Raw genomic sequence first — 27451 nt, 5'->3', positions numbered from 1 at the left:
GTTACTTTCCAAAATCCGGAAAATCCTAAAAAGGGGGGGGGGGGGGGGTGGGGAGTACACCTTTTAACTTCAATTTCACTGATTATTTCCTTATTTTCAATTCAATATTTACATGGTCCCATAAGTGAAGATGGTAAAAAAAGTGCAATTAAAATTGATGGCAGGCAAAATATCCAAGATACCTTTTTTTAATCGTTATCATTTTTTGCTCCTAATAATAGATCTTTTACGGAGATTTATAATGGGAAATATTTACATTCGGTGTATATTTCCCCTAAGGCTTATGTTTGCATTTGAAATCTGTGATGTTCAAATTTCCAAAACGCACTGCAAATCTGAACATGGTGTACGTATGAGCACAAGTGAATGTCATCATACTTTTGAATTTAATTGTAAATTTATTATTGTAAAATTAAATGAAACAGTCAAACTTGCAAAAATAATCGTTAAATCAAATCTATTTGATCTCATGAAAATATGAGTTTTCCCAGCAAAGTTTCTGAACCTAATTGAATGCTTTAATGCTAGTAGCTGACATCTTTTCTCCATTTGGAAGTCACTTCGTTGGCATACTTCGCACATTTTTTCAATGTTATTGTCTGGGTAGTTTCATTTCTTTTGCAATTAATGCATAATTATGCATAATCCCAATAGACATTTTATTTTCATCCTTCCGGTTGTATTGACATTTGTCATCTTCAGGAGTACTAATCCAGGAGTCCTACAAATGCATTACTTGTGGTAGGGGGGATGGAAGGTGACAAGCCTTCATATACACTTGCATGTATATATATGATTCTTTATACCTCTTTTAAGGGGATCATATTTTATAGAAGGGAAAGGGGGTTGTACTAGTCACCATTTTGAATTACTGTTTATTATAGTACAGGCACATAGCATTGTTTTTACCAGATCTACACCTTATATCTTGGCGAGCAGAAAAGGAAAACTCTAACATGATCTTGGATATAACGAAGTTTTTTTGAGTCCCCAGTCAAATTCTTAACAAATCTTTGCAAAATTTTAAGGTTATAACGAATTTGTATATAACGAATTTACGGATATAGCGAACTGATTTTGAGGCCCATAGAGGTAAAGAATAACAAGATTTAACAATTTTATAATGAATTTCTTTACAGTTAAAAAAGTTTGCACTACCATTTAGCATAATAGTTTGAATGAATTTATTTTTATATCAATTTTTTGGACTCACAATCCGATTATTAAAGGTATCAAAGTAATGTAATTTTTATTTTAAGCCTCAGTCAGCAAAAGTTATAGTCTGGTGAAAGAAAACATGTATATAGTGAATTCGCTATAGTTATTATTACGAATTTATTATTCGGATATAAAGAATTACGGATATAACGAAGTAAATCCATTGGTCCCTAGGATTTCGTTATAACCAAGTTTTACTGTATGTGTTTGAATTCTGTAGGTTTTGAATTCAATTCATATACCATATAAATCAATTACTGAAAATAAGATAAAATGTTCTCATCAATAAAATCATTGTACAATATTTTAGTGAATTGATACTAATTTTTAGCACATTAGGAAGTATGTGTGACATCAGAAAAGAAAAATATACATGTGTAAACTTATTAATTTAACTTTAAATTAAAATAGCAAATTAAAATGTCAAACAAAATATGCAATAAACATGATAAAAAAAACTTAATAATTATAACATCACTGGATTATGGATGCACATACCATACTAATTAAATGTTATCTCAAATTTTTACCCACTGGATGTGATACTGATCGATATTAAAATTGATAGGTCTTAATCTTTATGTTTGAAAAAAAAACCCAACATTATAATTATGTATGTTTGGCAAAATATACGGTAGTTCGTCTTGTGTATGAGTTTTATTTGCACAAGTTTACTTATAAGACTGTAAAGATAAGAGCTTGGGAATTTGACATATGTCTGTGAAATATGGTAATGCGAAATGATAATGAATTATAATCATTACATTTTTTTTAAAAAGTAATGGGGTGTAATGTGTAATGCACTGGTAATGCATTGTAATCATTACTTTTAAAAAAAATGTAATGGGGTGGAATGTGAAATGCACCTATTTTTCAATCAATAAACTGGACGTGTAGATGCATGCAGTCCTGTCAGTTTCTAAAGAGCTATGAATTATTGCTAACAATTAATACGTTTCTAAGAAATAGAGCGAATCATACTCGGAAAATGTAAATATATAACAAACAGTATATAACTGCATATGATGATTTAACTATCGAGTCAGATTGTAGTCAGCCATTCTTTTTAAAACAATGTATGAGCTAGCTGGTTTGTTGATTGAGGCAGCATTTGAGTAATGCACTGCTTATTTTTCATATATCTGTCAACTTAAAATATCTTAAAATAACCCTTAGTTTAGCAAACTCTGTAAAGCCACGTTATTCATATGTGCTAATGTGTCTCTATAAATCGGTAGTTAGCTTTTGAATTCTAAAGAACATATTGAATAAACCTAGCCTTGAAAATCAATCGAGTTTTTTCAATACCCCTCGTACTTCTTTTCAAAAAGCATAATGTGTTTGTAATGTTTGCTTTTCATGTTTGTTGTGATTCAAATTTCAGTGCATAACAGGTAGCTCAAACTAGGTAATTTTGATTCTTTCTTTCTGTAACCGTTATGCACTATTCTCTACAGTTTTATGTGAAAAGTTATAACTTCCATGGCACAAGCACAGTGTGTTTAGGAAAATTTTCTCTGTTTTTTCTTCTTAAATAGATCAATTCTGAAGCATGTCCTAGCTCACACCTAGATATCGGATTCTTCTTTTACATGTATATTCATGCATGCTGTGAATGTTTTCTTAATTTGCATTCGAAGAACATAATACATTACATGCATGGATAATATGTTAATACATGTATAATGATATTTAAAACACTCCTTTATTCCAGCAGTCTAAAATTTTACCTGTGACAGTCCGATATTAGTGAGCTTCTTAATATCAGACTGTAACGATCGAGTGGTCACAGAACTGATATCCTTCAAAATCAGACTGTCTCAGGTAAATCAACAATGAAATTCAAAGGAAGTGTTCTAAATATGATATTAACGGGCCTTGAAACTGTCTAATATTTTTTCATACAGACTTGCTGTATTCGGCAAATATCCATTATTTGTAAGAATGGACACTATGATGCATGCACTTTCTCTGCTTTAGGAGAGAGCTATGTGGAAATTTTGCCCCTAGTTTTTCTTTTCCCATTCACTCTAAATGATTTGGTAAATTTCAAAAGTATGTAAATGCAAATGACATTTGCTACTTATTCAACTAAACAGCTGTATTAGGACAAATTGAAAACAACTAGTACACAATATTTTACAACCATGCTTGCAGGACCAAAATAACCCTCACTAATATACTGTGCAGATTTTAACATTTCCTTATTTAATTTATAGACACATAAACTTTCATTTTAAAAGAACTAGACAACAGTGTCCTCAGGACTTTCTTATAAGCAAGTTTTTCTATATGCAGTTAATGTGTATTTCACATTTGTAAACAATTGTTTTTTTCAATGATATAAGGTTTAGAAGTGTAAACTATGATTAACATTAAAAACAACCATTTCCAATTGCAAAACATAGTTTTTCTGATAAATATAGTTTCATGATTTGTGAAACTATGATTGCCAATTCTTAATTAGGGCCCCGCTCTACAGGTGACATATAGTGATCTGTTTGTCTGTCCATCCACCTGTCCTTCCTTCCATCCTTCTGTCCATCCATCCTTCCGTCTGTCTGTCCCTTCCAGAGCATGTCTTCTCTCCCCTTGGCCTAATCTGGCTACTTTACCCACAGAGTGCCTTTGGGTTAAAGGTGTGCAGTGACCTTGAATCATGTTTGTAGATCAAAGCTGAAGGTTATAGCAGAATTATATGAAAAATCCTTGTCCATAGCATATCTTCTTTCCCCTTGGTCCAATCTTGCTCAAACTTCACTTGCAGAGTGTCTATTGTTAAAAGGGTGTGCAGTGATCTTGAATAAACTTTGTAGGTCAAGGATCATGCAAAAATTCTTTATTTTCAGAGCACATATACTCTCAACTTAACGCTATTTGGGTTAATACTTCACATAAACAGAGCTTTTAAGTGAAGGGTGTGCAGTGACCTTGAACCAAGTTTCAAGGTCAAATGTGAAGGTCATAGCAGAATGATATGAAAAAATCCTTATCAGGAGCATATTTTTCTCCCTTTTATCCAATCTGGCTGACACTTCACTAACAGACTGCCTACGATCAAAGAGTGTGCAGTGACCTTGAATGATGTTTGTAGGTCAAGTGTCAAGGTCGTATTGGATCACCCAAAATTCTTTTTTCCGAGCATTATATACTCTACACTTGGCCCTATTCAGCTCTTACTTCACATTAACAGGGCTTTTGGTTTATTGGTGTGCAGTGACTTTATAATTTGAACCAAGTCAATCTGTGAAGGTCATAGTGGATCTTCTTATATTCAGTTTTAGACCATAGATTATTTCTCATTTGCTTAATTGTGCTCAGGTTAAATAAAAATGCCTGTTTGTAAGGGGTAATGAGATTGAATTAAAAGTTTTAAGCCAGTTGGAAAATTTCTAAGTTATAGGTCATGGTCAAAGAAAAATTCTCTGAAACACTTTTCATCCTATTGTCCATTATTTAAGCGGGGCCCTTTGAGATTGTCACCATCTCAGTGTTGTCTAGTTATAGTTAATAAATGTAAATTAAAAAGTTTACAAAGTTAATCTTTTTATCTTTAGATAGCAGACATCTTGAGATTAATCAATAACAGGGAAATATCTTAAAATGGCATGAAAATTACATACATCAATAACAGCTAGTATATACATGTAGGTTTATCAATAACTGGAGTAGGGATTAACAGTTATGAAAACAACTTTGCTTTTATGCCAAAGTTTCTAACAAAGGTTATGAGGTGATCAAATACAGTAGAGGGTGATCAAATACAGTGTCATATATCATATGTTACATTATCATATTGTATTATTATACATGTATATTACAGTTTTATATTTTATCATATGATGTATATTGTATAGTATCATATGATGCGATATCATATTTTATATTATTGTATTGATAAACATTATATCTTACAATACCCTATTAAATAAACATATGATATACGATGTTATGTTAAAACAGTTTCCATGAATATCCAAGATCATTTACTATGATTTTCATATAATATGATAAAGGTGGTCTCGTAAGGGTGATGCCTTGTTTCGGTGGGCTTTGTGATTACAGGTGTCTATGTTTTAAATTGAATTATGCTTTCTATGTGATATCATCAAACAGCATATTAAAACTTGTATTCATTCATTCTCTTAATTTTTTTCTAGGTAATTATGCAAATATAGATTGGAATCGGCATTAGTTACAAGTATGGAAAAATCTCAAACTGAAACAACAGATGTTGAAAGGAGTCTTACTGACATGACGCTAAAAGTGCCAGGTTGTACACTTGATTTTTACTTGACAGAACACAGCTTAGTAAAGGCCCTTTCACCATTGGCGTACGATCAAAAGCAACAAAATATTTGTGTGACTGAAAATTTTTGATTTGGATCATAAACTGTTGTTGAAATAATAACATATGAAGAAGTATTCATACTTAATTCACAATTTTAAAAAGCGATATATCTTGTCAATATATGACTGTTTCACAATGAAAGTGAGTGTTGAAAGATAATGCGTAAGGAATGCACAAGTGATCAAGTGATCGGACGATTGAACGTGTGGCGCATGGCAAATTGAAGTTTGTAGATTGTCCAATGATAGTAAATTTTGCAATTAAGCAACAGTCTCATAGTTGCAAAACACATAGACAGCTGCGATTCATTTTAAGACCTTTTAAAAATTGGGCATCACTCTTATGAGTACACAAAATGTTGTAAGATGTTTGTGCGTTGCATTGCGATAATTTGGATCTCATTCAGTTGCATCTGAATAGTGTGCTTGCTCAGGACATTGTGCAAGTATGTGAGAGCTCATGCAACTAAAAAATTCCGATTGCAAAGTGTTGTAAAGTGCTCATGCACCAATTATGAAAGGGCCTTAACATGCGTGATGTTGTATGCAATGATGTAAAAAAGAATTTTTTTATGGATATTAAAAAGAATTTCTTGCTTTTTCAAACCAAAGCCACAAAGTAACCTGATTTTGCATTAATTGAAGTAATGAAATGCATGGATTAGGGAAACTGCCGTGGACATGCTATTAATACCTCCGCAAACGAAGTTAGAAAATTTGTACATATATTGAAAACCATCTGAAGATGTTCACCAGCAATATTTTTTAAGATCATGCAGACAAGATTTATTGATTTGAAGACAGTTTTTATTTTCCTTATGCTATATATTGTACACTGATGTTGAAAAGGAAGGGAGGTAATCCTTACAGATTTTATTGATTAATAGTAAACTCAATCTCTATACCAGTAATATATTTATATAAGTTATACCTTTTGTACATTCAGATTGAGGCTTTTTCATAAGGAAATATATAGTTTTTATTAGTATTCTATCAACTCAAGGAAAAATTGACAATCTGTAAAATGGGCAGTGGTTTGTGGCCCGGTTATTTTAATACATGTACTGATTCATAAAAAACCAAAGTTTCTATCATTATTAGGAAATAAAATATATCAATGAAATGAATTACATGTATTTTGAATAATGATACTTAAAAGCTGTTTGAATTTAGTAGTCAAATAAATTGACCCTGTAGGGCATTAATGTAAAAGATATTCAAAGTCATTGATATGACTGAATTTAAGTGTTTTGGCAATTTTTAAAAATGGTTTGTAATATATTTAATTCTCCTTTCTAGTTCACCTGAGCTGAAAGCTCAAGAGGCCTTTCCGATCAGATTTGTCTGTCATCTGCTGTCTATCCTTCTCTCTGTCCTTCTGTAAACTTTTAACATTTTCAACATCTTGTCCAGAACCACAGGGCCAATTTCAATCAAATTTGCCACAAAGCACCTTAGGCAAAGGGGATTCAACATTGTGAAAATTAAGAAACCCTCCCTTTTTCCAGGGAAGATAGTTAGGAATTATTGATTTTTTTTAGAATTTTTCAATAATCTTCTCAAAAAGCATTTGGCCAGGAAAGCTGAAACTTGTGTAGAAGCATCCTCAGATAGTGTAAATCAAAAGTTGTGAAAATCATGACCCACAGGGGTAGGGTGGGGCCACAAGGGGGGGTCAAATTTTTACTTAGGAAAATATAGAGTAAATCTTTAAAAATCTTCTCAGAAGCTAATTAGCCCGGACAGCTGAAACTTGTTTGGAAGTATCCTCAGTTAGTGTAGAGTCAAAGTTGTGAAAATCATGACCCCTGGGGGGAGGGTGGAGCCACAATGGGGGTCGAATTTTTACATAGAAATATTTAGAGTTAATCTTAAAAGATGTTCTTCTCAGAAATCAATCTGCCAGGAAAGCTGAAATTTGTATGGAAGCATCCTCAGGTAGTGTAGATTCAGTTTTGTTAAAACCATGATTCCCAGGAGTATGTAGGGGCCACAAAGGGGAGTTGAATTTTAACATAGAAGTATTTAGAGTAAATCTTTTTCTCAGAAACTAATCAACCAGAAAAACTGGAACTTATTTGGACGCATCTTAAGGTAGGGTAGACTCAAGTTTGTTAAAATCATGATCCCCAGGGTTAGGGTGGAGCCAGAATTGGGTGTCAGATTTTTACATAGGAATATGTAGAGTAAATCTTTAGAGGTGTTCTTCTCAGAAACCAATCAGCCAGGAAAGCTGAAACTTGTTTCTCAGGTTGGGTAGATTTAATTTTGTTCAAATTATGATTCCCAGGGGGAGGGTTGAACCACAATTTGGGGGGGGGGGAATTTTTACATAGGAATATGCAGAGAAAAATCTATAAAAATCTTCTAAAAAAAAACCACCATGTCAAGAAAAGCTGTAACTTAAGTGAAAGCAACTGCAGATATTGTAGATTCAAAATCTTGAGGAGTAGGGTGGGGCCACAGTGAGGATCCAATTTTACAAAGGAAAACATTTTCATCATTCACAAAAACTGAAATGTTATAATATATGGTTTTACTTATATGCAAACACTTTGACATAATTTTGAGTCTTTAAAATTGTTTAGACTTTGGCGCCTGGACAATTCTTGAGCCTTGAAAGGGGTTCAGAGTTTGATCTAGGTTTTCCTGTGACGGTCTAATATTAGTGAGCTTCTTAATATCAGACCATTACCAGTGGTTACAGTACTGATATCCTTCAAATTTTAATATGATATATTCCTCAAACACTTCTGTATTAAAAAATATCAGACCGTTCTCAGCCCTAACGTGCCTTGAAACTGATATTTTTTATACCGCATTGTTTTCGGAATATATCTATTACATAACTATGATTTTCATATCAACTGATAAAGGTGGTCTCATGAAGATGATGCCTTATCTCGCTCAGCTCTAGCTGTAATCTTTGATAATCCCTTTGTTTATGGAAAGCACTGATTGACTTTTTACAAAACATCTTTTACATTGATTTGAAAGATATATGTCAATAAAACGCACTTGTTAATATGGTAAACATGTCAAAGGCATACAACTTGGTTGAAGTGTTAATTTGTTTGAATCATTGTTCATGATAATTGTGTTTTAGTGTAGAGATTATTTGAAGGGCTGAAAATATTTGCCCACTTTAATGTTAGATAAATGAATCAATGATAAAATGTTCTGTAGCAACCTAGTATGTCCGTTCATTGATATAACAATATCTTCTCAAGCATCATTGGGTGCAAAAAAGTTTAAACATTGGTAAAGGAGACTTTAAATTGAAAAACAATTACATGATTGTGATGTTGTGAGACTTTAGGTGGTATGGGACACTTCCAACTTGTGACGTACTTTCGATTAAAATAAACAATAAAATCATGTGTAAGTTTAGAAATATTTTCTTTCCCGAAGTTATTACCTAACAAGGTAGAGCAATGGGTTATAGAGTGGTAACTACGGATCTGTAAGTCCCGAGTTCAAATCCCACTTGGGCTTTTATAATTTTTGCGTTTCCAAAAAAAATTAAAACTTTTTTTGGGGTCAAATAATGCAAAATTTGAAATTCTATACCGGTGAGAGTATTTTGATTATATTGTACTTTTATCCACCTTATTGTCGGCAGGTGTCCCATACCACCTTAAGATAACATACAGCATGATATTTAGATGCTCCAACTTATACTGTACAGGTGACTTTCGATAGCTTGAAGTCCATGGGACCAAGGAAAAACTTTGAGGGATTAAGAGTTCAAGTTTTCTAGTTCAAAATTTTCGGGGATGACCGATGGGTTTTAAAATTAGACACCGGATGTTCATAATTAAGCCATTTATTTAAGTGCTCATCTTCGCTAGCCAAGGTTTTCTGATCCGAACCTTGGCTAGTAAAGATGTTCAGTGCTAAATTTTGGGGTTATTTTCAGTTAAATATGCAGACCTTGATGTTTTAAAAAACTACAGAGAAACAAGTATTGAATCAAGTCATGATATTTATTTATTTGATGCATCATATTATGACCAGATTGGTCAGTACTACTGCACTGGAAGGCAACTTGACTTAGTATTACCCACTGTATGGGTCCCTCACCAGATCGCTCAGTGGTCCTACTCAGTTCAGTAAGAACTTGTTCAGTAATAATCGTCATAATGACAATGATGCTGATATGCATAATTTCTGCATTTTTTATAATTCATTAAACTTTGACTTTGACTGAAAATAATCTTCTTGCCTCATAATTCATTTTTCTTTTTCACTGCCTCTCCAAATTATCATAAGATGATCGGTGTTAAATTATTATTGATAAGGTAAAGATACGGTGATCATCGATCAGCTATCACCTGGGACAAGTGTAACCGGAATAAAAATCCTGTTACATGGGTCACACACAGAACAATGGAACTGTACGCGCATAGTTTACGCGAATGTAACAATTCGTTGTTACCCTTAAATGCTAAGTGTGTTGCTAACGCTGAGGGTAATAAAACGGATTATTAACTGCATCTAAACCAATCCAATTTCAGTATTTAACATGAAAGTATAATAATATGCTTTGTTCGCCCCCAAAATTAAAGTTTTATAAAGAGTTTTTAAAATAAGGTGGAAAATAGTTGAAATCATTTTAAAAATAAATGTGTAAAAGGCTATTACCTCAGTGGTCATTGTATAGAAATGACGTCATGAATATTGTCTTAATTATTTTGATAAATTGATGTTTTTTAGTATAATATGGGTGTATTCCAATGGTTTTTGGTTCAGGAAACATCAGGCTTGCTCAAGTACAATGTACCATTTTTTAGTATGATGTGTATAATTATATTCATGAAGAAAAACAAATGTTAGAATCATACTTGAACAGACCTGCGTTCTATACTTCCGAATGCAAAATATAAGGAAAAAAAATGACAATATTTTCATTTGTTTGCAAAATCACAGGAATTGGGTCATTTAGGTGATGTCATAGATAAACAGCAAATGAGCAAAGATGACTATATAAAATCAAGATTAAAGTGATAGGCATCCTCTGTATGATGATTTATAAAGATTTGATTCTCAAAAGATACTATTTAAAAATTGGTTAAAATTGGGGGCAGATAATTTGCCATGATACCAAATTTAGTCCTTTGGTTAATTATTAAGGGAAGATTTCGCAACTGGAAGCTTATTTCGAGTGATTAAAAACTTTAAGCGATAGAAATTCAAACCATCAAGAGTTACCTGTATTAGTATTATTTGCCTGAGCTTTTATTCTTTATGAATAAAAAAAAGGTTTTGGAGTATGACGGCTGTATTAAATGCTGGGGCACTTCATAAGAAGAATAAGTATTTGGCTTGATTCGTAATTAATGTTAGTTTAATGTTTTTCTTTTATAATGATGTTCTCATATTTTTAACAGAGGGCAGCAGTAGAGACCAGCCAATTATACTAGTAAATGATGATAGCAACTTCGTAAAAGACAAGGAGCCACAAGTGTCACCACAGGAAAAAGGTAGAGCATCATCTTTTTTGATTCACTCGAGTGGAAGACCCACATGTACTCTTGTGGCTGTTCTGATCAGAATTCATATGACATACTGTATAAAGGGTTATTTTCATCCCGTGTTATTTTCGCCCTTCAACACTTGCAAACGGTTTCGACCCGTTTTAAATTAGCCCAGACATGCCTGTGTATTAAAGAGATAAAGTGGAACATTGGGATTCGCCCAGTCTTAAATTCACGCGCTGACAACGAGGGCAAAAGGGGCGAAAAAATAAAACGGGGTGAATATTTCCCTGTATACAGTATGTTGCACACAGCATTTACTAGGCTTTAAATTTTTTTAGGTCACCTGAGTCAAAGGCCCAAGTGAGCTTTTCTGATCACAATTTGTCCGTTGTGTGTCGTTGTCGTCGTTGGCGTTGTCGTCGTCGTTGTAAACTTTTCACATTTTCATCTTCTTTTCAAGAACCGCTGGCCAGACTTCAACCAAATTTGGCACAAAGCCCACTAGGTAAAGGGGATTCCAGTTTGTTCAAATGAAGGGCCACACCCTCTTTAAAGGGGAGATAATTGAGAATTATTGGAAATTTGTTGGCATTTTCAAAAATCTTCTTTTCAAAAACTATTCGGCCTGAAAAGCACAAATTTGTGTGGAGGCATCCTCGGGTAGTGTAGATTCAAGTTTGTTCAAATCATGGTCCCCTGGGTTGGGAGGGGCCACAAGAGGGGGTCAAGTTTTACATAGGAATATATAGAGAAAATCTTTAAAAATCTTCTCAAAAACTATCAGGCCAGAAAAGCTCAAATTAAAATGGGAGCATCCTCAGGTAGTGTAGATTCAAGTTTGTTCAAATCATGGTCCCCGGGGGTAGGGTGGGGCCACAACTGGGGGATCAAGTTTTACATAGGAATATATAGAGAAAATCTTTAAAAATCTTCTTCTCAAAACTATTAGGTCAGAGAAGCTCAAATTAAAGTGGAAGCATCCTCAGGTAGTGTAGATTCAAATTTGTTCAAATCATAGTCCCTGGTGGTATGGTGGGGCAAAAATGGGGGAATGGATTTTTACATAGGAATATATGGAGAAAATCTTTAAAAATCTTCTTCTCAAAAACTATTAGGCCAAGAAAGCTCAAATTGGCGTGTAACCATCCTTAGATAATGTAGATTCAAGTTTGTTCAAATCATGGTCCCTGGGGGTAGGGCGGGGCCACAATGGGGGATAAATTTTTATATATAGAGAAAATCTTTAAAAATCTTCTTCTCAAAACTATTAGGCCAGGAAAGCCCAAATTTTAGTGGAAGCATCCCCAGATCATATAGATTCAAGTTTGTTTGAATAATAGTCCAGGGGTAGGGTGAGGCCAAAATGGGGGATGAATTTTTACATAGATATATAGAGATAATCTTTAAAAATCTTCTTTTTAAAGACTATTTGGCCAGAAAAGCTTAAACTTGTGTAGAGGCATCCTCGGGTAGTGTAAATTCAAGTTTGCAAAATCACAGTCCCTAGTGGTAGGGCGGGGCCGTGATGGCGATTTGAATTTTTACATAGGAATATATAGAGAAAATCTTTAAAAATATTCTGGGAAAGTTTTCGTTCCAAAACTCAGTACTTCGTGTGAAAGCACAGGTTATGCAGATTTAAGTTTGATGAAACCATGATTCCCTAGAGAAAAGTGGGGCCACGAAATTGGGGGGGGGGGGGGGGGGGGGGGGGTACATAGGAATAGAGAAAAATCTTCTTACAGGTACAACAAAAAAGGGGCCTTGGTATTTACCAAAAGAAAAAGAGGTGGAAAAAAATTGGCAGATTTTCAATTTGTTTTTAGCAAGATCTACTGTACTTAATTGTCAAGATATTTTGATACTGTAATGCTAATTTGATCAGAATTAAGGCAATTGTTGCTCAGGTGAGCGATGTGGCCCCTGGGCCTCTTGTTTATATACTGCAACAGTAGCATTTTGAACATTTACATGTATTATGAAAGATGAAATATATAATATCTTTCCTAATTAAAAGTCAATTTTTTAAAATACTTCTACAGTAACCTTTGCATAAAAGAATACATATAGTTGCCTAAATCCAATACTTATTCCCTGATTGATATACATGTAAAAGGTTTTTGGCAAACAATGGTAGCAATTTGCACAAATAACAGGTTATGTACGCAACATGTTTGTTTATTGCAACTTTGCTGCAAATTCAGATTTGGTACATTAATTAGTTTCAGGCATCTTTACCCATGTTCAGATTTGGTATTCAAAGTTTTTATGAATACCTAATGTTATTTTACTTCAAATTAATGTGCAATTTCACTTCAAATTTTAAACTCTGGGGTCAGTGACATATGTTGAGGGATATCACACTTTGACCAAAGAGTTATTTTTTGGTTTACTTCTCTGACTTATTTGTCAATGAAGTGTTCATTGCTGCAATCTGACAAATAGTTTTCTATTGTATTAATGTCAAACCTCATGACAGTTTACCAGAACTATGTGTTTACTGCAAAGATTTGGAAACAAGGTCTGACGTTTTCTGTATATCTAATTAGTGTTTGGTTGATCTGCAGTTCATTAAGTTGCCATTCACATTTCATTGCGAAACAAACGCATTTGAAGAGCAAGAGATCATATTTTTGTATATCAATCACATTGCAAGAAAAAAATCATGTTTACTTTCTAAATGATTCTCTTCTCTTGATGATTCTGTGTCAAAAGAATTATACAGAGTGTATAGTCTCTACCTAATAACAAGCACCCATCTGAGTGTCCTAAGGTAGTAAGGGACACCATTCCATATTTATGTGGATAAAAGTGGTTTTTAATCAAAATACTTTAACCGTTTTAAAATTTTATATTTTACAATAAAAAAATTTTGGATAGGTAAAAACTATAAAAGCCCTATCTGGATTCAAACTCATGACTTACAGATTCGTAGTAAACATTCTAAACCATTGCACAATGCTGCTTAAGGTAACAATTTTGGGAAAGAAAAAAAAATCATAATATTATACTTGATTTTAATGTTTATTTCGATAGGAAATACATAAAAAAAAATGGAGGTGTCCCATACTATCTTAATATTTTTTTACTCTGCTTATAGAGGAGTTACTCTATCTGTAAGTCCCAAGTTCAAATCCCACTTGGGCTTTTATAATTTTTGCGTTTCCAAAAAAAATTAAAACTTTTTTTTGGGTCAAATAATGCAAAATTTGAAATTCTATACCGGTGAGAGTATTTTGATTATATTGTACTTTTATCCACCTTATTATCCGCAGGTGTCCCATACCACCTTAAGATAACATGCAGCATGAAATTTACATGCTCCAACTTATACAGGTGACTTTCGATAGCTTGAAGTCCATGGGACCAAGGAAAAACTTTTAGGGATTAAGAGTTCAAGTTTTCTAGCTCAAAATTTTCGGGGTGACCGATGGGTTTTAAAATTAGACACCAGATGTTCATAATTAAGCCATTTTTTCAGTGCTCATCTTCGCTAGCCAAGGTTTTCTGATCGAACCTTGGCTAGTAAAGATGTTCAGTGCTAAATTTTGGGGTTATTTTCAGTTAAATATACAGACCTTGATGTTTTGAAAAACTACAGAGAAACAAATATTGAATTAAGTCATGATATTTATTTATTTGATGCATCATATTATGACCAGATTGGTCAGTACTACTGCACTGGAAGGCAACTTGACTTAGTATTACCCACTGTATGGGTCCCTCACCAGATCGCTCAGTGGTCCTACTCAGTTCTGTAAGAACTTGTTCAGTAATAATCGTCATAATGACAATGATGCTGACATGCGTAATTTCTGCATTTTTATAATTCATTAAGCTTTGACTTTGACTCAAATTTATCCTCTTGCCTCATAATTCATTTGTCTTTTTCACTGCCTCTCCAAATTATCATAAGATGGTCGGTGTTAAATTATTATTGATAAGGTAAAGATATGGTGATCATCGATCAGCTATCACCTTGCAGGACAAGTGTCACCGGAATAAACATCCTGTTACATGGGTCACACACAGAAAAATAGATTATAAATAACGGGACTGCAGTTTGACTTGAGGGATCAAGGGTTTTGAGAGATCAGGAGTTTGAGAAATCAAGAGTAAAGGACTATGTGCGGTATTATGCATTGTTCGCCCCCAAAATTAAAGTTTTATAAAGAGTTTTTAAAATAAGGTAGAAAATATTTGAAATCATTTTAAAAATAAATGTGTAAAAGGCTATCACCACAGTGGCGTCATTATATAGAAATGATGTCACAAAGTCTTTTAAAATTATTTTGATAAATGATGTTTTTTTGGTAAAATCTGGGTGTATTTCAATGGTTTTTGGTCCAGGAAACATCGGGCACTGTGCAGGCTTGCTCAAGTACCATTTTTTAGTATGATATGTATAATTATATGAAGAAAAACATATGTTATAATCATACTTGAGCAGACCTGCGTTCTATTACTTTCAAATGCAAAGTATAAGGAAAAAAATGACAATATTTTCATTTCTTTGTAAAATTACAGAATTGGGTCATTTACGTGATGTCATAGATAAACAGCGAGTGAGCAAAGATGACTAAAATCAAGATGAAAGTGATAAGCATCCTCTGTACAATGATTTATAGAGATTTTGTTCTCATACGATACTATTTAAAAATTGGTTAAAATTGGGGGCAGATAATTTACCATGATAGCAAATTTAGTTCTTTGATTAGTTACATGACTGGAAGCTTACTTCGAGTGATTAAAAACTTTAAGCGATAGAAATTCAAACCATCAAGAGTTACCTATATTAGTATTATTTGATTATTTAATACCTGAGCTTTAATTCTTTATAAATAAAAAAAAGTTTTTGGAGTATGACGGCTGAATTAAATGCTGGGGCACTTCATAAGAAGAATCAGTATTTGGCTTGATTCGTAATTAATGTGAGTTTAATGTTTTTCTTTTATGATAATGTTCTCATATTTTTGACAGAGGGCAGCAGTAGAGACCAGCCAATTATACTAGTAAATGATGATAGCAACTTCGTAAAAGACAAGGAGCCACAAGTGTCACCACAAGAAAAAGGTAGAGCATCATCTTTTTGGTTCATTTGAGTGGAAGACCCACCTCTGGTAGCTGTTCTGATCAGAATTCATTTGACATACTGTATAAAGGGTTATTTTCACCCCATGTTATTTTCGCCCTTCAACACTTGCAAACGGTTTCGACCCGTCTTAAATTCGCCCAGACACGCTTGTGTATTAAAGAGATAAAACCGAACATTGGAATTCGCCCAGTCTTAAATTCGCCCGCTGACAACGAGGGCAAAACGGGCGAAAAAATAAAATGGGGCGAATATTTCCCTGTATACAGTATGTTGCAGACAGCATTTACTAGGCTTTAAATTTTTTTAGGTCACCTGAGCCAAAGGCTCAAGTGAGCTTTTCTTATCACAATTTGTTGTTGTCTGTCGTCGTCGTTGGCGTTTTCGTCGTCGTTGTAAACGTTTCACATTTTCATCTTTTCAAGAACCGCTGGGCAGATTTCAACCAAATTTGGCACAAAGCACCACTAGGTAAATGGGATTCCAGTTTGTTAGAATGAAGGGCCACGCCCTCTTTAAAGGGGAGATAATTGAGAATTATTGAAAATTTGTTGGTATTTTTCAAAAATCTTCTTCTCAAAAACTTTTTAAAGGGGAGATAATTGAGAATTATTGAAAATTTGTTGGTATTTTTCAAAAATCTTTTTCTCAAAAACTATTCGGCCTGAAAAGCTTAAACTTGTGTGGATGCAACATGTTTGATTATTGCAACTTTGCAGCAAATTCAGATTTGGTACATTAATTAGTTTCAGGCATCTTTACCCATGTTCAGATTTGGTATTCAAAGTTTTTATGAATACCTAATGTTATTTTACTTCAAATTAATGTGCAATTTCACTTCAAATTTTAAACTCTGGGGTCAGTGACATATGTTGAGGGATATCACACTTTGACCAAAGAGTTCTTTTTTGGTTTACTTCTCTGACTTATTTGTCAATAAAGTGTTCATTGCTGCAATCTGACATAGTTTTCTATTGTAATGTCAAACCTCATGACAGTTTACCAGAACTATGTGTTTACTGCAAAGATTTGGAAACAAGGTTTGACGTTTTCTGTATATCTAGTGTTTGGTTGATCTGCAGTTCATTAAGTTGCCATTCACATTTCATTGCGAAACAAACGCATTTGAAGAGCAAGAGATCTGTATAATTCGTGACTATTGTCCATAGGGTGGGGTTCCACTAGGATGTGGCATTATATATGTGTATATTAATCACATTGCAAGAGAAAAAATCATGTTTACTTTTTAAATGTTTCTCTTCTCTTGATGATTCTGTGTCAAAAGAATTATTTAAAATTATAAAAGCCCTTACATGGATTCAAACTCATGACTTACAGATTCGTAGTTAACATTCTAACCCATTGCACAATGCTGCTTAAGGTAACAATTTTGGGAAAGAATAATAGTTATAATATTATTAATACTTGATTTTAATGTTTATTTCAATAGGAAATACATTAAAAAATGGAGGTGTCCCACTACCTTAATATTTTTTTACTCTGCTTGTAAAAGAGTTACTCCCCTTTGATCACCAATGATTTATTAGACCAGCTTGTAACTATGATATATTCCATGAAAGAGGACATTTGCTCACAAAGATAATATAAGCCAAGATATTGGTAGACATTCTTGATGCCAAAAACATCAAAAAAGAATTCATGAGCAAGCAAATTTTCTCTTTTTAAAATTTGCCTGCTCAAAAAAATTTTGGATGAAGAATGGTTTGTAATTAAACTCTTATTTGACATTTATTTTATTAAATTGCTCACAAAAAGGATAAAAATTTAAGATGATTACACAGAGACCTCAAAATAGCAATCCCAATTCTACAGTTTCCTTTTGTAAAAACAGTTCTAATAGTTTATATGTCCCAAGCATATTAATCATTTGATAGCATATGAGCCTCTGTATATGTCAAATAAAGATCAATTTCCTATGAAAGATTGTAATGTAAAGTGTATGTTAGTTAGCGTAAAACTCTCCAAAAAAATACTTTGAAATTTGCTACTGTGTACAGTACTATTCAAAATAAAATTCAAGTAAAGAAAAAAAAAAAAAAAGAAGATAATTATTTTATATCGCAAAATATACATTGCATTTTAAGGCCCCCAAATTTGGAGTGTTCAAGCTGATTATAGTGTGCTTGTTTTAGCTTATTAATGTGGAATCCTTCAAATTTGTGAGGGCCGCTTTTCAAGAGAATATTGTTTTTGCCAGATTTTCATGTCATTAGAACCCATGGCTTGTCTACCCATTACACTACTTTCAATGGTTTGGAGTAGGGTTCTCTTCTATGAAAAATTGATAGAAAGCTTGTTGCCAGTAGTACCCACAGAATCCACTAAAACTGCACAATCTCTAATGATTTCACAGTATATACCGTATATCTTGGGTTGTTTTTTTTTGGGGGGGGGGGGGGGTTGCATGTCACAAAGTTTGCGAAAATTGGGAAAATCTGTAACATTTTTAATTTGTGGCAGTCATTTTTGGCGATATAAAAAGTTTTCATAGAAAATGACACAGGATTTCTGCCTATTCCAATATTTGCATTTTAAATATTATTGTAAAACCCCCAGCAGGATTTGAACTCATGACTTACTTATTCGTAGTAAGCCCTCTAACCCACTGCACTACGCTGCTAGATGACTATAACGGGAAAGAAACTACTTAATATATAATTACACTTGGTTTTGTTGTTTATTTTGATAAACAATACATCACAACACAATTAGTGTCCCATACCACCTTAAAATGTTTGAATTTTTTGTATACTGAACCAGATTTTTTTTCCCCAAATTTTTTTACTCACAATTTTCCTTTGAAAAGGAAATAAAATACATCGTGGCGGGCCAATTTCAGAGGGGTGAGCAGGGATGATAATCGAAAAATTCATTTTATATAGCCTAACAGACACTGTTTTGTAAAGTATGGGTCATTATCTTTGTCACTATTGATAGAAGAAAAAAATTGTATAGAAACCTTTATAGCTGCTTGTTAATTTTATGGGAGCTGAGAAACATTGCATCGTTTTATTTTGTAAATGTTTAAGGAATACAGAATCATTCTTTGAGTATTATGAGGTGATAATTTCGGTCGGGGATTGATCATATCTATAATAAAGCCCTTCGAACTAGATTTGATCACACCCCGACCGAAATTATCACCTCATAATATTCAAAGAATGATTCCTTATTACTTATATTTATATAATTCTAAACCATCGTACGATAAAATATTTAAATATGAATAAGCAAACCCCGCTGGCACCTCAATTTAGCGTCATTTGAGGTTATGGGTTATATAGTACAAAATCGATAGGTAGTGTTAATATCACAGGCAAAGACATTGGAAAATGTAAATATATATTGATAAGTAACCTAGTAGTTTTCTTGGATCAATTTTATGTCAGATTTTGTGTACGATTTTAAACTTTGGTTTTGCCAAGTATGTATATAATGATAGACAATTGCAGTACTGTAGTTTTCCTCGTCAATTAGAACCGTTTTGACAAGAGCTTGGGAGGCAGTACGTGACAAACTCTGATTTGTCGAAGGCGGGGTCTACTCATGGTTAACTGCCCAGTCATTGGCTAATAGACATGAATATATTGAACGCAATGACACTCGCCCGACTTTACGCAGGGATGTATATTTCACTGAAACAGCATCAATTTCACACAGCAGAGCAGATCTTGGCAACAACTTTCCGGTTTTGACATCTATGAATAATAATGAGCATCTCTTAGCGATTTAAAAGAAAGGAGGTCAATATTTGACAACTTGTTTTGATGAGCAAACTTATAGATAGTAACATCCCACCAAAAGTCCAAGCTCTTGTTAAAACGGATCTAAGCCTTCAATGAGAAAAAGATAGATACAAAATTTGTTTACAAAACAAACTTAACATAAAAAAGTACATTCTTAATTGTGGCAAAATGTAAAGGAACTAAATAAAAATGATATGTTATTTACATTTAGTAATTATTGCCTAAATAACTTCAAATATCATTAGAAGGCAGTTTGAAAAAGATTAAGAAGTGCTTATAATCAATGCTTGGCTAAACTGCTTATTGATTTGACAATGTCAGTAGTCAAATTTAATGAGGTTTTTTTTAAAAGTACTGAATAGATATAAACATATTCTCTTATGAACTGGGTTAGAACACGTACTTTATGCTATTTGGAAAACAGCTTTGTGGTTTATGAAGTGTAAACTGTGCCAAAATATTTTTTACTCAAAATTGCCATTTAGCCTCTAGTTTTTAATTTTGTTAAATAGTTAACTCAAGGATAGACATAAGTTTATGTTCAGTAGTTAACTCAAGGTTAAATATAAGTTTTTGTTAAATAGTTAACTCAAGGCTAGACATCAGTTTTACTAACACAAACACCGGGCCCCTTACCAGTCTCCATGTATAGCTTGATTATACTTTTGGTTGTAAAACCTGCGAAGGATTTTAATTTCTGAGCCCAGCAGGAAGATCTTTGTCACCCGTGTTTAAGCTATAGACTGGGGGATAGATATCTGGAGTTTTTTAATGTTTGATAAATATATCATGTAGAGGTGAAGAAAGCTTTTGCAATACACTGTAGTTTTCCTTCAAAAGTCTGCAGACATTATCTTTTGTAAGCCTCTCTTAATTTTAACAAATTACTTTGAGGTGAATATATGATATTTCGTCTTCATGAGTTATATTATATATGAAATGCATTCAAACATTATAGCCTTTCTAGTCTATTTATAATCAGGGGCACTCCTGACTAGCTGTTGTTGAGTTGATCCATGAATTTATTTTAAAATGTTCATCAAAATATGGTATAGTATGACTGTCACACCATATTTCATTGTGTCAAGACTTTTTGTCCACAAAAATTATGTATTTTTCAAACAGTCAATTTGTTATACCTAAAAAATTATGCCCTTTTAAGATATAAATGTCATGGATTCTAGACGGAGATAGAAACAGCCAAAAACCTTCTGATGATTGCTGTATATTTGTTTTAGATGTGGTTTTATATGGAGCTACAGACATGTGTACATATTCATGTACACTTAATTGATAGAATATCTTTTTGAGTATATAGTTTACATAATATATATATTTTTTTGATAAAAAGTAGATGGTGGCACTTTTTCACAAATCATTCTGTATGCAATATATTTATTTTTGTGTGAAGTAAACTTAAATTTCAATATGTCAGCTATCAATTTTTTTTAGTATATTGATAACTACTTTGTTGTATTATGTCAACTAAAATCGTACAAGTCTTATGATGTATTTATCTTTAGAAGGATTGGACAAGTTAATGGAGGGGTACTCTAATGCTTTAATCTCGGATTCACATGTACCCTTGCTGTAACAATTTAAATTTATGGGTACTATCTATGTTTGTCTTCTTTTGAATGCTGTTCATTTAGCATTTGGTGCCTTACGGCAGCAAGGAAATTGATTGATTCTATATATTCTGGTTTCTGTGACGAGAGAGAGAGAGAGAGAGAGAGCGATTATTTTTTGGTTCTTATATATACTTCTTAACTTGTTTGGAAAAAGAGCTTGGTTTCCTGAGTGTCAGAAGGTTGTGTTTCTTAAAAGATAAACGTTATCCTATTGCCTACAACCAAAGCAAGTGCCTTCTTTTCATAATATTTCCTTATTACAACCAATAATATCCTTTGTGCTTCTTTCAACAATAATAGATTTTTTTTTCTGCTTCATAAAAGACAGAGATTAAAAGGCTTGACAAACTGCCAGTACTAAATCATTATCACTGAGCTGATCTTTTTGCCTGTTTATGTGGAGCACATTGAGACCATTGTCTCCTAGCATACCCACTGTAGGACAGGACCCGGGGTGGTGGCTAAATGCCGACATTGTGTATCATAATCTACATTTTTTAATTTTGATCATGTGACCCTTTACCACTAAACCCAAAGCAATGACTTCATTCAATACACAAATAGACTAGGAAAAGGGGGATGTTTTAAAAACTGTTTAAAAACTATGAAATGTTATATTTAAAAGGCAAAAACAAAATTCAAAGATGAGCAAAATAAGAATACAAGTAATTTAAGAATATTTATAAAATAGTTAACACTTATATGAATTTAAATTTTGAGCGTATGAAATAATTTGGCAAAGACCCCTGTGTGGAGCCCCTCACTCAGAGAACTCGGGTAGATAGAATGTATAGGTAGCCAGGTAAAGCCATTTAATATTGACGTTGTAGTTGAAAGAGTTAAACGCGGGACGACGGCCATGAAACATTAGTTATTTTAGCTGGCTGGACAACTTGCAATCATGACAATGGACTGTATAGTACCGCAACCAATTTGGACAGGAGGCTACCATCACGGTGGCCTTGCCTCTCTTCACTCTCATTATTTCGCTCCATACTACATCCCCAGGAAACGCAGTTCCTTCTCCTGCTCCTACTTCTCAGGTATTTCCATGTTTGGTTTGTGTTTACTTAGTGGATAATCAATCGATATTCAATGGAAGGGTTGGGTGAACAATTCTACAAAAATGTGTATTAAATTAGAGAAATGGGTAGCAGTAGAAAATCAAACTAATTCGGGTATTAATTGTGTGTGTTGTTGTTTATTCTTCATAATACTGTAAATAATAAACAAGATTTTTAAATATGTTATGGTTTGGGGGTTTTTTTCAAACTTTTTGTGGAAGAACCTGTTTGTATTGATGTCAGAATATAGAAAGTGTTTATTAGTTTGTTATTTTCAAGTTGTTGGTCATTCAACTAAAGACGTACAAATTTTTTTTGTGAAAAGTTAAAATGAAAAATATATTTTTAAAACTAACTAAATACGTATATCTGTTGTTATTATCATTAATAAGTTTTCCTCATAAATCCACCTATTAGTAGAACATTTATGATTGGCGTTTATGTCCCCATACTCACTCGTTTGCTGTAACTGAGATGGTTGACTCATACATTGAGTTTATAGCTTACAATTGTACCCAGGTAATTTAAGTAAATGGTCTAGCTGCCCTAGAATGGATCATTTGCGTTATAATTTTAAGCTTCTCTAGATCTGACACCAAAAGTCTTCGATGATGTCAATGTTGAACACTTTGATACGTAATTATTCTCTTGATCGAATGCTCAATTTAGCAGTCTTATAAACAATATATGCTATCAATAGAAATGTCGGTTTTATATTGTAGATTTAGGAATGGCTGAAAGTCATATAATATTTTTTTTTCCTACTTCAAACTAATGTGCAGATATCCATTAATGACGACATACATTTTACATAGCATGCCCTGATGAAACCTTTCTATTGATTTGACATCAAAGAGCAAGCTTCCTGCTGTTAGGGACCTAAATAGCTACAGCTTTATTCACCCCACCTACTCACTGAATTAACCCAGAACTCGGTGTTACATAAATGATGCTCTCCAAAAAAATGGAAACGGAGTAGATATATATATATTTTTTATGACTTCTACATGGAACAATCTAATTGTATGACGTATTCTTCAGATTGATTTTTTTTTAATCATTTTTAACAGTTTTAACAGTAAGCTGTCATTTCCGAAACGAAATCCAATTTTTCAAGAAGTGCAATATTATATGAAAATGCATGTTAATACATTTCATTTTATTTTTACTCAAATAGATGATTGGTAAATTTTGTGTTTTATGGGTACATGTAAACTGTCATCTATCAACTTCCTATTTCAGTATTGTGTTTTAAGAAATGTTCCAAAAAAAGATGTGTACATTATAATATGTCTTTTATTGGTTGAGTTTTTATATCCCAAGCATAAAAAGTCAGTCTGTCTTCTTACTTTTTTTTTTGTCAGCATAAATCTTCTTAAACCATTGAATGTACATTGTTTATATTATCAGACTACTAAGTTTCTTGAAATTTTGTTCAGTACATGGTTTATGAGGAGTTGGGCTGACACACTCTGCCAGCTTCCATAATATATTTGGTAATACATGTATTGTAAGTCTTCTAGTTGGAAAAGAAGCAAATATTCCATAAAAAATAATGGAAATCTGAATTTATATATATATATGCACATTCAATAATCTTATGTCAATATTTTGGAAATTACAAAGATATATGAAATGCTATTCAATATATTTCAGACAGAGTTAAGCTAAATAAAACTAATTAGATAAATTTTTGGTGTTCGTGATTTTATATTCTAATGACTTGTGGTTTGATGCAGAACGGTTGAATCGTAGATTTAGGACTTGCTTAAAATAAGGAATCTACAGTAGTTGTTCTATTTTGATAGAAAAGCTATTCTCTCTTATTTTTTTTCTCTCTCTCTGAACACCCAGTCATAAATATAAGAAGTCCCTGAATATCAATTGATTATTTTGAGTTATCAAAATTTTTATACTGTACATTGTATATACACAAATAGTCATTTCTAAAAATATATTTCAATAGGATTTTTAGAATTTAAGAAACCAAACAAAATATACAAAAGAAGTTCAGAGTGCCGCTAATCAATATTTTCCATTTCTTGTATTGTTGAAATAAGTTTCACAGTAATGTAACAGCCCAGTGTCAAAAAAGAAGTCAATATACTTAAACTTATCAATTGTCTGAAGACTTCTGCAGGAGAACTCATATCAGTGAGGGAAGCTGGCTGGTTTTTCTGCCCAAAAACCTAAATGGTTACAGATGTCATATATTGAAACAGGAGAAAAAAACCTACACCTCATCTGTAAACCTTTTTTTTCAAAATTCTTTACATTCAATTTGATTTTTTTAACACTGATATGTTTATACTGTTTATTGAATAACTGTCAAATCCCTGGTCAGTCAACCAAAACATTGCATATTTTTTAACAATCGCCTGGATTGACTGCGTTGAAATATTGCAAAATCTTAACTTTACTTTAAAAGTCTTTCACACACCCCATGAATAAAGTATCAATAGTTTTGAGTTTTTATTGATTAGTTTCAGTGATAAGATTTTCCCAGTTTGATCAAATAACAGGGCTTGGGTGAAGTGAATTTGGTATAGAATATCAATGTTAAGTGTAATATTCACATGTCGGTACCAATACCACAGAGGTTGATTATAGAGGCAGACAGATCGACTCATGTTCTAATGTTGTCATTGGATTTAGTCCCTATTTAAGTACGGAGTAACAGTTGTAGTGTATCTTGGTTGTTAATGGGTCCTTATCAACAAACTAATGGCTCACTGGGAATTCCAAAATTTGAAGAAACGAAAGTCTGAACATGCTTTAAGGATAGAAATACCAAGCAGTGAAAACTGTGATGGTTTGCGTTTTAAGATCATTCGATTCCCTGGAATGATATACAGTTGAACTTCGATATCTCGAACACTGATATCTCGAATACGATGTATATGTTGAAGTGATTTGCAAGTCCCTTTTACCCTTATTTTTTAAGTATTTTACCCTTCGATATCTCGAATACTCGGATATTTAGAAGTTTTTAAACAGTCCCATCTAGTTTGAGATAATGAAGTTTGACTGTATATTGGGTTCTGTTTACAATCATCATTCATTTGGTACATTCAAACATTTCAATAATGTTTCTATTTACAGGGTTATTTTTTTCTTCACTTACATATATGGTTCCACCCCATCTTAAATTCACCCAGACAAAGTTGTATTTAAATAGAGATAACGAGACACAGGAATTTGGCCAGACTTAAATTCGCCAGCTGACAATAAGGGCGAAAGGGTTGAAAATAAAATGGGGACGAATATTTCCCTGTATATTGTGTATCTCTTATAGAATTACCAAACTCCTAACCTTGAGTATCAGCTAGAGGTCGCCAGATAATGAATATCTATATTGTAAATGCATTTATTCTGAAAAAATATTTCTTTACTCTTCATGATTCTGTCCTATGGATGCCCTTAGTTTAATTCTTTGTTTAAAGATGCATATATGTTAAGGTTTGTGAGCCAGAAATTGTCATTTTGATGAAAAAAATACCAAACCCCTGCTCTCTTTATTATCAAGTTAATACCAAGACTGTTTAGAATTCACATACAATCAAACTTCGTTATCTCGAAGTAGATGGGACTTTATAAAAACTTCAAGATATCCGAGTATTCAAGAAATCGAGAGTAAAATACTTAAAAAGTAAGTAGTTGGGACTTACAAATCACTTTGACATATCTATTGTATTCGAGATATCAGTGTTGGAAATATCGAAGTTCAACTGTACTTCTTAAGCATTGTAATTGGTCAAACCCTTTTAATTTTCAAAGTTATCTATCAATTCTTTCTGAAGAAACCAGTTATTACAAATACGTAAAATGAAATTATTTTTGAGAAGGTAACAATAGCTATATAAAACATAACAGAAATGAGTTCACTGGGTTCTCTGTTTGGCATAGCTCTTGTTTAAGGTACCTCACTACACCCATACTTATACTTTTTAAGACACTACGTCACAAGACGGCGATTTTAATATTTTGTTAAACTGATTTTATCGTTCAATTCGGTTGTATATCATCGTAGCTCAGTGGTTAAAGTATCGGGCCTCTGAACTGCAGATCATGAGTTCGAATCCACCTGGAGCTTTTGTTCGATCATGTTTACGGAATTAAATTTTAAAAAATATAATTTTTCATCCAAAATTGCACATTTTTTGCCTATTTGACTTAAATACTTCTTATCCATTATGATATCTATCATAATCAAGTAATTTTCTGCTGATTTGAGAAAACATTTCAAGATGTTAGTGAGCCACCTTAATCAAGTGTTAATATTTCTCATTCACTGATGCTCTGGACTAAGTACATGCATGTCCACTATGAAATGAAGTATGAATTGCCTACTGGTCTCTAGGATTTTCCTATAACCAATTAAGTTTTACTGTATGTTATCATTTCTTTGCACAACTTGCAGAGGGGAGTAATTACATGGCTAAATGTACACATGTTTGGGGGAAAATTGGAAGGAAATCTAAGTACGTAAAATCATCAATCTTAAAAGTAATGGTTAAAGTTGGCAGAGGATAATTCTGAAAGAAATTCGTTAACAATCTGCAATCTTCAGCTATATTTGATAACTCTTAATTAACGAGATTTGTTTTATTTGTACAATAAATCTGCCATTTATATAGACAAATTTAATTTGTCTTCTTCTAATGTTAGTATTAAGATCAGTTACTCAACAACATGCTTGGCTTAGTGGATCCATGGAGATCTACTAAAAATACATGTAGGTAAAGGGGTTCAAGCCACCGATGCACTGGTACAACCTTTTTTATTTCTTAATGAACTCAACTTGTATATTTAACAGAATATATCCATTGTGGGCAAATTTGCAATAACT

At 32.9% G+C, this 27451-nt stretch overlaps 1 protein-coding gene across 2 annotated transcripts in view; it reads left to right on the top strand.

Annotated features, from left to right (window-relative positions):
* The first annotated feature begins 5378 nt into the window (after nt 1-5378).
* LOC105329306 (uncharacterized) overlaps nt 5379-27451 on the top strand; it is a 35622-nt gene continuing 13549 nt past the window's right edge. Inside the window, exons 1-2 of one of the 2 annotated variants that reach the window (XM_011430499.4) lie at nt 5379-5491; nt 10959-11051. In XM_011430499.4, coding sequence (XP_011428801.3) covers nt 5422-5491; nt 10959-11051 — 163 coding nt within the window. In that variant the 5' untranslated portion in view covers nt 5379-5421. Of the gene's footprint in view, nt 5492-10958; nt 11052-22339; nt 22582-27451 lie in introns of those variants that run through there. The other variant, XM_011430500.4, reaches the window with a different exon arrangement.

The sequence above is a fragment of the Magallana gigas genome, chromosome 6 (genome assembly GCF_963853765.1).
Source record: "Magallana gigas chromosome 6, xbMagGiga1.1, whole genome shotgun sequence".
In the NCBI taxonomy this organism is placed as follows: Eukaryota; Metazoa; Mollusca; class Bivalvia; order Ostreida; family Ostreidae; genus Magallana; species Magallana gigas.
This window is presented reverse-complemented; position numbering and strand designations above follow the sequence as displayed.